Here is an 11,942-nt window from a genome sequence, read left to right as displayed (position 1 = left end):
GTCCTGGGCACAGCATTATGATGACACATACATGGTTACAAATACATAGTTACATTAAGTGAGCAGGGTTATACATTATATACAAGACATTGCATGCACAGTAAGAGATAATAAATGTTATAGGCGTATGTAACAGTTACCGACCAGAATAAAATGAGACAGCTTTAGTTTTGGTCTCTGCCGTCTTCCATGACGAGTCAAGAAATGTAAGATTACCAACCCAATGTTCTGTGTGATCATCGTGACACGGAGTCATGGTATCATGTATAAAAATGTATGCATATGCCCGATAAAATAGTATAATTTAACATGCATACCATATAAACTCAGAAAAGCAGCTATGTTTGCACACAAAGGGTTACCACCGGATTCTAGGACCACTTTAGCCGAAAATTGTTTTTTTGAACTGATATTGAAGATGGTTGAACCTACATCTCCTTCCTATAAAAAGGGGTGCCAACTAGATCTGGTTTAGCATCTTCAAACCTAAATGGCCACTAATCACATATTTCATTTACAGTAAAATATGCAACACGAATTGTTGTTGTTATTTTGATGTTTGATTGGTTACAGGTAAAGATGTAATAAGACTCACCGTCTCCAGCACCGTGGACGAACAAGCAAAAGTCCATGGCGCCAGAGACAGTGTCTGCTGTGATAGCGCTACGGGGATCCAGGCGTCTGTCACGTGACTGCAAGCGGCCGCGGCACCGAAGATGTGAAGTCTACGTCTGCTTGGGTTGGGGACAGAAGCATTGTATTGTATGTAATGTGTTACTCAGCTTTTGGTCTGAGTTTTCAATAAGATATTTCCTTTTTGGCTTCTTATTTAATTTTCCAGAATAATTCCGCTAGTTTTTGGATGTTTTAATGAGTTTATTGTTGTTTTTACAATTTGTCACTGTTTCACTTACTCGGTGCCCATGTTTTAAGAAGCTCTTTCAGCTGCCTGATGCTGTTGTGATGTAAGAATGTAGGGGGGGGTTATACATTAGGGCAATTTTAAAGCCGAGAAAGTGTGTTGTGATGCTTTGCACCTTATTTTGGTTATATCAAATTAAAGAAGTCAGAATGTGAGATGACCTTAAACTTTGGGGAGTTATTGTTTGTTATATATTGTAGTTTGAAGAAGTGGTGGCACAGTCACACCAACCATGTCATTACAATATGTGCGTCATGTTAATTCTCCTACTAACACTCCCTAAATCGCAATGATACATACAGGTAAAAGTAGCAATCTGCTTGATACATTGCGGATTTGTGAAGCGAGATGAAAATGACACTATTTGCATCGATTTTACCTCAATATTGCATTAGAAACCTACTTTCTCTGAGCACTTGGTGATGCATATATAAAGATAAGGATAAATTGTGATCACACTGCAAAAATAAATCAGACTTCATACTGTATATTTTTATTATTATTTTCAAATCTTTTATCTTGGAAAACGTACCCTTTGAATTGCATTGACGTAGTGCTTGCTGCATCAATAAAGGGGAAAAGTTATAGAAAACGATGGAAGGATTTTGGGGTGGAGACGTGATAACGGGATGTTTACATTTCTGCATTTCTTTCCACTTTTTATGTGTTCAATAAACCATGAGGCTTTGACATACAGTATAGCATAAACTACATCTGATTACAGAATTAGGGTAAATTCTGTATTAATACACATCGCTAAGGGTACATTGGAAATTAAAAATAAAATAACTGGGGAAGAATGTTGTGCCTTTATAAAGTCGCAATCCCGCCAAATGTACCTACTTTGTTTTACAGAAATGGAACCAGCGGGTCCCCCAGAGCTGAACTGTGGGGGTTTTTAGTACGACCAGTAATGTGCAGAATTTATTGCTAGATATCACAACCATCTGTTTTTCCCCAGGACTAAAGGAAACACTTTGTGACATTTTGTACCACTGAACTTTTGTTTACAATTATTTTAAACACTTAAATGTTTTAGATGTGTTTCCTTGGAAACAGGCTGATTTACTGGTATCTTGAACATAGGTTTCACGGTGACCGGAGGACCTTTCATAGTTGCTACGTGTGTCCGGGCTTGCAGCAATCTATCATTAGCTTTGTGAAGGACAAGAGAACCAAGAACAACCTTTTCTGATGCGGTTTGTATCTGTAGCCCCAGCTGCCTGAAAAATCAAAAGGAAAAGCTATGTTAATGGTATTTAATCATTTCTCTTCTTACAGTTATGCTTTTGAAACAGTTTTTTTTCCTTGAAACAAGAATGTGTTATGAGAAACACGAATGATGAAAGATGGTGACTTGCACTCCTCACCTTCTGCCTCATTTCTATCTCTCATAAAGGATTGTCCCTAACTCTCCTGGTTGACGCTCATTCCAAAAACAGAAGTAGCCGTTTTCAAACATATTTACCACCGTATTTTGCCAACCTACTATTTCCAAATAATGCTGATGTCTTTACTACTGTAGTATAAAAAGAAAGATCCAAGGCTCTACGATTTTGAAAAGGTATTATAACTAAGCACAACGTTTCGACTTTCTCTCAGGTCTTTTTCAAGTGACTGGTATGGAAAAAGACCTGAGAGAAAGTTGAAACGTTGTGCTTAGTTATAATACCTTTTCAAACCCGTAGAGCCTTGGATCTTTCTTTTTATAGTGTAGTCTAGGATTTTTTCACAGATTTCCCTGACCCAGGTGCACCGGTGGTAATCACAAGTATATTTTTGTACATGATATATTAGGTGTGCAGTACTGCTATTTTTCTGTTATGATGATTTACTACTGTAGTTATGTGCACACCATCAGACCGGACTGGCGGACTAGACGGCAAGAACGTTTTTGGTCATGTTGTATTTTTTTTAATGATCATGGACGGTCTTTAAACTTGTAACATTTCACAAACTGCGATCTATTTTGCCAACTATGGAGTTTTGGGAAGAAACCTTCAGTAGTAGGTTTAAAGAAAGAAAAAAGGCGGAGAAGTTAATATGGATGAGATTGCTACATTAAGTTAATTACACTGTGTATCACATGCTGTGCCCTGTAGGATGGGGCTACTGATGACATACTGATACATATGGATGTTTCTACAATGGTCAAATGAAGCTTTTCAAATGGTAAGTGTTAGTGTACGTGCAGTGAGAACCAATTTCCGTATATACACTGGGATTCAATAACCTCCAATATGAGTTATCGCACCTTGATCCTGAGTTAACTACCATTTTACTTGAGTCTCCTCTTCCTGTAAGATCGCGTTCTGCACGCCACAGGAGCGCAGAACACGGTATCCCCTACACAAAACGAGCAATTAGAATATGATGTAGCTACTACATCACAGGGCCCCTGGAGTGCCAGACCCCATGTCGTAGTAACTACATCTGTGGGCACCCAAAGGGTTAATATGGAAGGCAGTTAAAATGGGATTGTAATGTGATAACCTACATTGGAGGTAAGTGTTTCTCTCGTTGGCTCAGATGCAGAGAGCTCTGCTCAGATCGTTTAACAGGACATGATGCCTTAACATTACCTTCTTGAGCTGTGAAGATACACGTTAAGTCCTGTTTTCGGCCAAAAAGAGCATAGTATCAACTATACCAGACGTTAGTGATACTTATATGCAAAAGAGGTGTTCACCGTAATAACACCTATCCACATAAGCCTGTTACGGTTAACGCAGAGATTTAACGTGACGTAAGTGAAGTCATACTGTACTAAGTAGTGGTGCTACTCCCATCAAGACCCTGAAATATGGGTTTACGGAGAGGGAAACGGGTAGAGGGAGGATACGCAATTATTAAAATGAGAATATTTTCCAGGTGTTTCAGGTGTGTTCATGTTTGTTTACAGGTAACTCTCCACGTATTGTAGAAAGTAAAGTTACCATACACCCGTTTTTAAAAAAGTGGACACCAAATGCCGACCGCGCGTGCGTGAGTGATGAGTGCCGCTTGCACATGCGTGGTCGACTTTCGTTCTCGCATGCGTTTTGTTATTTTAAAATTCCTTCCGACCAAGTAGAGGAGAAGAGGACGCCATCCGCCACAGCCAGGAGAAGTACTCCACTGAGGGAAACCCCAGGGGGCGGACACTCCGGGCGCAGGAGCTACATCTGGTGCACAACATCGCCCCCCCCCCTCGACCAAAGGACCCAAGAGACTATCATTAGGAAGGAGTTTAATCCCCACATCAGGCATACCAGCAGCACTCCTTCATATCAGGCAATATCTTTGTTTTTATTTCATGCATTGATGCAATATTATTGTTTTAAATATATAAAGAATTTACTTTTTGCTATGTTGCGCCCCTCTTTTTTCTTTTGAGGTGCTTTAATAAATACTGTATAAAGCTATTTTTTGCACTGGAATTGCTCCAGTTTTGCAGCTAAACAACTCCCTTAGGCTATTGCACAATTCACTAATGCCATTTACTGCACAACAGTCAAAGATAACAGGCTATTTTGTAATGACCTTTCCTCATTTTAGACTGTAATCTATTAAAAAATATTGAAATATATTGGAATACTGCATTAATGAGGAAGGTAGCTACTGATGGGTTACTCAGTATGCAGATTTTCTGCACTACAAATTTCTACTGTCGTGTTTTCCTCTTTGTTGCCAAGCAGAGCTCTGATAAACATGCACAAACCTAGCCCACACCACCTCTTCTCTGTCATTGAGTCACTTCTTTGGCCTCCCACTACGTGTTTAACTTCTTCTAATACACAGCAAGACTTTGCTGATTATTTCACAGGCAGGTAGGAGCTGTCTGCAGAGCAATACCCTATTCTTTCCATAGCTCACCTTCTTAAACCTCCTCTTTCTCCAGTTACCGAGGAAGAAGTACTGTATCTCAGCTGCTCTTCTCCTCAACCTCTACCACAGGGGTGCGCAAACTTTTTCCCTTGCGCCCTCTTGTCTGCTCTCCCCCACAGCTCGCGTCCCCCCCCCAACCTGGTATTAAGCATCAAATGACATCACGTGAACCCACAGCATAATTTGGCACTGCGTTTGCCATTGCGCCCTTCACTATTACAGTCAATAACACTACAATCCACCCAGTCTTGCAAATATGTTGCCTGGAGGTTATATTTGACTCCTCCCTCTCTTGCTCTCCTCGTAGAAACACTGTTACTAAATCTTGCAGTCTCTTCCTCTGCAACATTGCAGAGACACGCCCATTCTTCTGTTTTCTCGACTACTAAAACACTAAGGCCTTGGATATAGCACAGGCGTGCGCATGATGTCACGTGCGCCTGTATGAGAAGCGATCCGTGGCCTGTAGGATTGCGTGGCGGGGGGTGTGCCGAAGGCGCGCCCGTGACATCACATGAGCGGTTCGCCCTCATTGGCTGAACCGCGCATGTGACCCGGCCGTCGCACGACAAAATTGTATCAGTCGCCCCGTCGCACTCTCTATGGCCGTGCATATTGCCTTCCAGATTTTTCTTTTGGCGCTCACCCCGTCGCCCTTGCTATGGATGTGGCCAAAGGCATGCTCTCATTCTCTCCGGGATTGATCATTGCAATATTACTTGATGTGGCCTCCCTGCCTCGCACACACGTCTCCCTTACACGTCTCCCTTACAATGCATTGAAAAGGCTGCTGCTTGAATCATGTCCTACTCTTCTAGACGTGTATGTGCTTCTGACCTCCTGGAATCTCTGTTAGCTTCCTATTAATATCTGTATAAACTACACAATTCTCCTCCTTCCCTTTACCTCTGTATATCTCAACTCTAATCTCTCGTTACACCCTGATTCACCTCAACCAAAGGATCTCTCATCTTTGCACCTTTTACCTCTGCAGCCTTCTCACGTCAAACTTTCCCCCTCATCTCTCCCTACCTATGGAACTCTCTTCCGCTCAATTAAATCCCAGTTTAAAACTAACTTCTTACAAGAAGCATTTCATTAAATTATGAATGCCTATACTACTGAATCCAGATGCACCTGACCTCCCTGACTTGCACTTTCAATAATAAATGCACTTTTACTCCTAGGTCTGTAAATCTCCCAATATACCAGAGATTGTAAACTCATCAAGGCAGGGCCCCATTGCTTGTGTTATCATTTATTCACTGCTCTTACAGTATGCCCATTATTTGCACTTTATTTTGCCTGTATTGTCATTTTGAAAATTTCTGCATACACTGTTAATGCTATATAAATAGAAATATACAAGTAGTATAGACCAAAACATGGGTTATGCAGGGGTGCGCAAACTTTTTATCCTGCGCCCCTGTGTGCCCTTCCCCACTGCTTGCGCCCCCCTCAAATGACCCTGCGGGGTCATGTGACGTCACCCCGCGATGTCATTTGACGCTGCGTTGCCATGGCGACTATGTGTCAAATGATGCCGCGGGTCATGCGATGTCACATCACGTGAGCCCGCGGCGTCGTTTGATGCCACGTTGCCATGGCAACGTGTCACACCAGCCATCTGAATCAAGGTAAGGGAAGTTGCTGAGGCCTCACGCGATCCCCCGGCATTTAATTTAAATGCCTTGGGGAAGAGCGCGGGGATTCTGCAACCCCTGCGCTCCCCCCCCAGAAAAAACGGGGTTATAGCATGACAGCACAGAAATGAAGTAAAAACATAACATTTCATTTACAATAAAAAAAACATTGCTTTTTCGTGAGTGAAGGTCAGGCTACTGTATATGTTACATCCCAGTTTTATAGTACATTGTGTGTTCCATCTCAAATGTTATGGCCCTGCCCCAATATGGCTCTATGGCACTATCTTTGTGTGTGCCCCAAACAAACTACAGTATCAGTAAGCATTGTTATCCAAAATTCACAGCATGTTTCACAGTTTAAAGTCCGCAAAATACTAAACTAAGGTTAGGGGGCCTTGCTGAAAAGAATCTGATATGGTCAATCGTACTGCAATTGTACAAAAACTGGCATTGACTTTGGAGCTTTTTGAATAAGAGCCTAAATGAAAAAGAGAGAGAGAGAAAAAGAGAGAGAAAAAGAGAGAGAAAGAGAGAAAGGGAGAAAAAGAAAAAGAGAGAAAAAGAGAGAGAGAGAGAGAGAGAGAGAGAGGGAGAGAGAGAGAGAGAGAGAGAGAGGAGAGAGAGAGAGAGAGAGAGAGAGAGAGAGAGAGAGAGAGAGAGAGAGAGAGAGAGAGAGAGAGAGAGAGAGAGAGAGAGAGAGAGAGAAATTCAATTCTAACTTATTGGTTATTTTTAAGTTTGATGTTGTGCACTGTTCCTCAAGTAGGCTGTACATTTTCAAAGAATACTTTCCTGTCCTGTGATTGTTTGAAAAGCAAAAAATACCAATGGTTTGCAGAACTTCAAGATTTTAAAAATAATATACATTTTAAAACATGATAAAATGGCACTGGCTTAAAATAGGCTGCGATTTACAATGCAGCTCTAAAAGTGAATTTCTATTGTACCTGCAGTCCTTCAGACATTTAGCTAATTCTGTCTGTCTTTCTTTCTCTTCTTTCCCCATTCTGCAGAACTCTGTACTTTTCCTTCGTCTCCGCATCACTTCTCATCATGCTATCATGTTTTAGCAGAGCCTTTGTCACAGATGTGTGTTGCGTGTTAAATTTTTGGACTAATACATTCTCAGCTGCTTTCTGGTTCTTCTCCTGACAAAAGTCTCTATACCTCTGCTTAGCTTTCTCCACTAACTTGAAGTTACTCAACTGATTACGTTGGACACTTTGATGAACTTTAAAAGAATCCTTTTCATTTTTAATCAAGGCGCGTTTCCTTTTTTCCTCTAGGAAATCTTCAATATTACATTTTGCTTGCTTTTCATTTGAGTGTTTTTTGCATAACCAAATAATTTTTTTGAACTTGGATATCATATCTTTGCCTGCTTTCATAAGCTCTGTCAACCATACAAAATGGTAAGAGCTTTACAGAGTCACTGGTTTCAACACAAAATCTCTCTTTTTTAATCGGGTCTGTACATGATGCGCTGGTTCTGATTTGGTCCGAGCAGTTGAATGAAATTGTTGAATAGAATGCCGAATATCTCTTGCGGACTCTTTCGCCGAGATATCAGCATGTTTTTCCAAGGGTCCGACTCATGAACAGCGACTTTCAATCCCAAAAGTCTAAATTGTGTATCCTCCTCTTCTTCCAGGATTGGCTCCTCAGGGTCTAAAAGGATTCAAATAAGAAAAAAGGATGCAAATTCATATGAGTTTGCCATAAGTGGCCCACTCTTAATATTGAGAATTGCTCAGAACTGCTGGTCTTTTTATTATTAGCGCTGCCTTGTTTTAGCGCTGCCTTGTTTTTTGTTGTATAATGCTAAGAGATAATGCTGCAAAGCAAAGTTGCAGACCTGTCTTACACATGTGACTGTGCTCACAAGCGATATTTATATTTGCTGAAATATGAGAAATGTTAAATTGACATATAGGGATACAAAGTGTTCATTTCTTCATGTGGACAGGTAGAGACTTAAACTAACATGTTTTGTCATTTGTCTTATTTACGACTAAAAAGATCTCTGGACCAGGCCTTCTACCTTAGGTATTCTATCATGTTATCACCATATTTAAGCTTGTATGTAATGTATGAAATGGAAAATACACTCTTAGTAATCAAAAATATAGTTCCCAAATCTTTAATTGGGGAAGGTATATTGACGACATATTCTTTATTTGGAAGGGTTCCAAAATAGAATTGTTAAATATGATAAAAGATGTTACCACTATACATCCCACAATTACATTTCCATTGAATTATGATTTCAATAAAATTCACTTTTTGGATGTATTAGTCTCTAAAGAAATAGAAGACGTAGCACTACATACAGACGTACAGTATATACAAAAACCCCTGATATAAATAATTTATTTTTAGCAAATAGCTAGCATCTAAGAAATATAATTGGTGGATTACCATATAGACAATTTATTCACACGCGTAGAATTTGTAATACCTTAACTCAGGGGTTCTCAACTCCAGTCCTCAAGACAGGTCAGGTTCTAATGATATCCCTGCTCCAGCCCAGGTGGCTCAATCAGTGGCTTCCTGCTTCAGCACAGGTGGCTCAGTGCTTAAGCTGGGATATCCTTAAAACCTGACCTGTTGGGGGGAGGGGGACTGGAGCTGCGAACCTCTGCCTTAACTGGCTATAATGATAATGCCAACAAACAAAAATAAATCCTAAAAATTTGATACAAACAAAAGAGTTTGAATATACTTAAAGATAAAAAGCAAGTCATATTTCAAGAGACACATTGCTTAAACCATCAATTAGAGCATGCTACTGTATGTACACAAGGAGAACTCCTTTAGGAGTGTGAGATACCCCTTTTATACATATACAAATATACATATTTTAATTAGGGGATTCAGGGGTCCCTCCCTGAGGTCCACCGCACCCACAGCACTTTATTTGTTCTTTAAGTGGTGCTGTTTGTCCATTTTGTGTTCCATCAATTAGAGAACCACAGTTAGATAAAAGAATTCCAATGGTTTCTACTTACAATGTACTTTCCAAAAAGATAACGAATATTATCCTGAAACATTGGACAGTTATACATAGAGATTCAACTTTTGGTAAACTATTTAAGGAAAGGCCATTATTCGCCTGCAGACGTGGCAGAAGCGTTGGAAATTATTTAGTAAGAGCAGACATTAAACAACCCCAAGAGAGACTCTTTATAGCAGAACCTGGCACATATCCATGCTTACATTGTGGCCATCGTAGTAATATAATGAAGGGAGAGTCCGTTAATCATCCACAGACTGGTCAAGCAATTCCTTTCAAGTATTTTGCAACGCGTGATACTGCTTTTGTTGTATACGCTTTAAAATGCCCTTGTGGAAAATGATATGTAGGTCAAACTAAAAGACCAATTAAAGAAAGATTATATGAACATAAAAGAGGCATTCTAACAAACAAACCAGATTCCCCTGTAGCAAGACACTTTAAAACAGCTCGACACAATTAAGATATCTTAATAGTGGAATGTGTACCCAAAAAACAACAAGGTGGTCAAATGAAATTATTACAGTGTAGAGAAGCATTTAGGATCTATAGATTAAACACAGTGTCCCCCAGAGGTATGAATGAGGTATGAGGTATGAATGAAGAGGACAGTCTCAGCTGCTTTTTATAAAAATATACATTTCACTTTATATGAATAATTTTAGATCTAACTACTCTGTAATATATATATATATATATATATATATTATTTGCTCTATTTGAATAGAATGTTATATTTGATAAGACTAACTACCAACTAAAATACTGAATAATGACATCTCATATTGCCATAATGCTGGTTACCCAATGGCAAAGTGAGCAGAGAGAATACATTTGATTATAAAGGCTCTTTAGACATAGCACGTATCTTTGGGAGTCTGACACTAATGCAGAAAACAAACCAAAAAAAACTCCCTCATAGATCTCCCTCAGAAGGATTGAACCTATTGTAACTGAGACCATATTAACATTGCCCACAAGAATGAACAATATACCCCGAGGAAGGTCCCGTTTGGGGACCGAAACGTTGGTATTTCTGTGCCTTGTACCAATACAATTTTCACCAACTTATTCCTGAGTTAGTTCAGAACGGTATCATATCCTTATTATATATATATTTAATATATATATATTTCTTTTTTTAAATACAGCTCAACCCCCATATAACGCTGTGCTTGGGATCCATAGAGTCACATTGCGTTATAAAAAGATCGCATTAGAAATAATGTACAATTGTATGCATTGTACAATAAAGTATTTAAGATACCAATAATCGTGGTGTAAAGTATTCCTAACTACAAAAATTGGGAGCCACGCTTGTATTGCGTTATATGCGAAGTCATGTTGTAACTGATCGCGTAATAACGGGGTTGAGCTGTATATATAAGAACCTTAGACTGACTGCATGCCATATATGTATACAATATATATATATATATATATATATATATATATATATATATATATATATATATATTGTGACAGAGTCACTGACTCAGTAGGCTGGAATAGTGAATGGAGAGACGCTGCAGCCAGTTCACAGAGTGTTAATCTCCTCAGACAGAAAGAAGCACACCTGCAGCCTAATTAAGCAGGAGGCCTGAGAGGCTGCAGGTTTTAAAGCAGGAAGTGACACACACAAAGTGAGCTTGTTTTTCCACAGGAAGGTGGAGAGAACTCTCTTCCGGCTGGGAAGCCGTTGCTATTGCTCTGGTCCCCCAGTCCTGCGAGGAGCTAGGCTGCTGGGACCAGCTGGGACCCCAACCCAGGATAAAGATCAAGATCGCTGCGAGGCTGGACACAGCCTGCTCCCCGGAACCGTGTTCCTGTTTGCTACTGGAGCGGCAAAACAGATACGAATTTATTCTTATACGTATCGGTTATCCTTTGTGTAGCATGTTTTGGGCATGACCAGATTAGCTGGCTGCCCTGTTAGTAAGGGCTCAAGAAGTGAGTTAGTTTCCCTAACAGGAATAGGCTTTAATTTTCAAGAAATGTACTTGTTCCGCGTGTGATGCTGTGGCGGTGCAGGTTCATTCTCTTGTTTAGCCCCTGCCCTGTCTCACCTATGTAATAGCAGCCCCCTGGGCATTTCATGCACATGATGAGGTACACGACATTGCTGGAGGAACAGGCGAACCTTCCTCTGATTTTGTATTCCCGATTCCTGTGTGGTATTTGTATTGTGTCCGCTGTGTAGAGCATTGCGCAGGTTTTGCATCTTGGGTCCTGGCATGGTTTTGTCCCGCATTCAGTTGTACTACTGAATACTTTACTCCTCACCATAATATTCTTGAGATTATGGGGTTGTCTGTATGATAATAAGGGTGCTTCAGGGAAGACCTGTTGCAGTCTTGTATCTTCCTGGAGGATTGGTTGTAGTTTCCTGGCGATCTTGCGTAGGGCTCCTAGGTATGGGTTATAGGTGACCACCAAAGGTACCCTGTCGCTTGTCTCCTTCTGTTTGTATTCAAGGAGATCACTTCTTGGTATT

General features: G+C 40.2%; 1 protein-coding gene across 1 annotated transcript in view; it reads right to left on the bottom strand.

Annotated features, from left to right (window-relative positions):
* Nucleotides 1-512: 512 nt before the first annotated feature.
* LRRIQ3 (leucine rich repeats and IQ motif containing 3) overlaps nucleotides 513-11,942 on the bottom strand; it is a 37,558-nt gene continuing 26,128 nt past the window's right edge. The window contains 6 exon segments of the mRNA XM_075615812.1: nucleotides 513-2,145; nucleotides 7,383-7,438; nucleotides 7,440-7,766; nucleotides 7,768-7,917; nucleotides 7,920-7,985; nucleotides 7,988-8,103. Coding sequence (XP_075471927.1) covers nucleotides 1,941-2,145; nucleotides 7,383-7,438; nucleotides 7,440-7,766; nucleotides 7,768-7,917; nucleotides 7,920-7,985; nucleotides 7,988-8,103 — 920 coding nt within the window. The 3' untranslated portion in view covers nucleotides 513-1,940.

Source organism: Ascaphus truei, chromosome 10 (assembly GCF_040206685.1).
Source record: "Ascaphus truei isolate aAscTru1 chromosome 10, aAscTru1.hap1, whole genome shotgun sequence".
NCBI classification, from domain to species: domain Eukaryota; kingdom Metazoa; phylum Chordata; class Amphibia; order Anura; family Ascaphidae; genus Ascaphus; species Ascaphus truei.
This window is presented reverse-complemented; position numbering and strand designations above follow the sequence as displayed.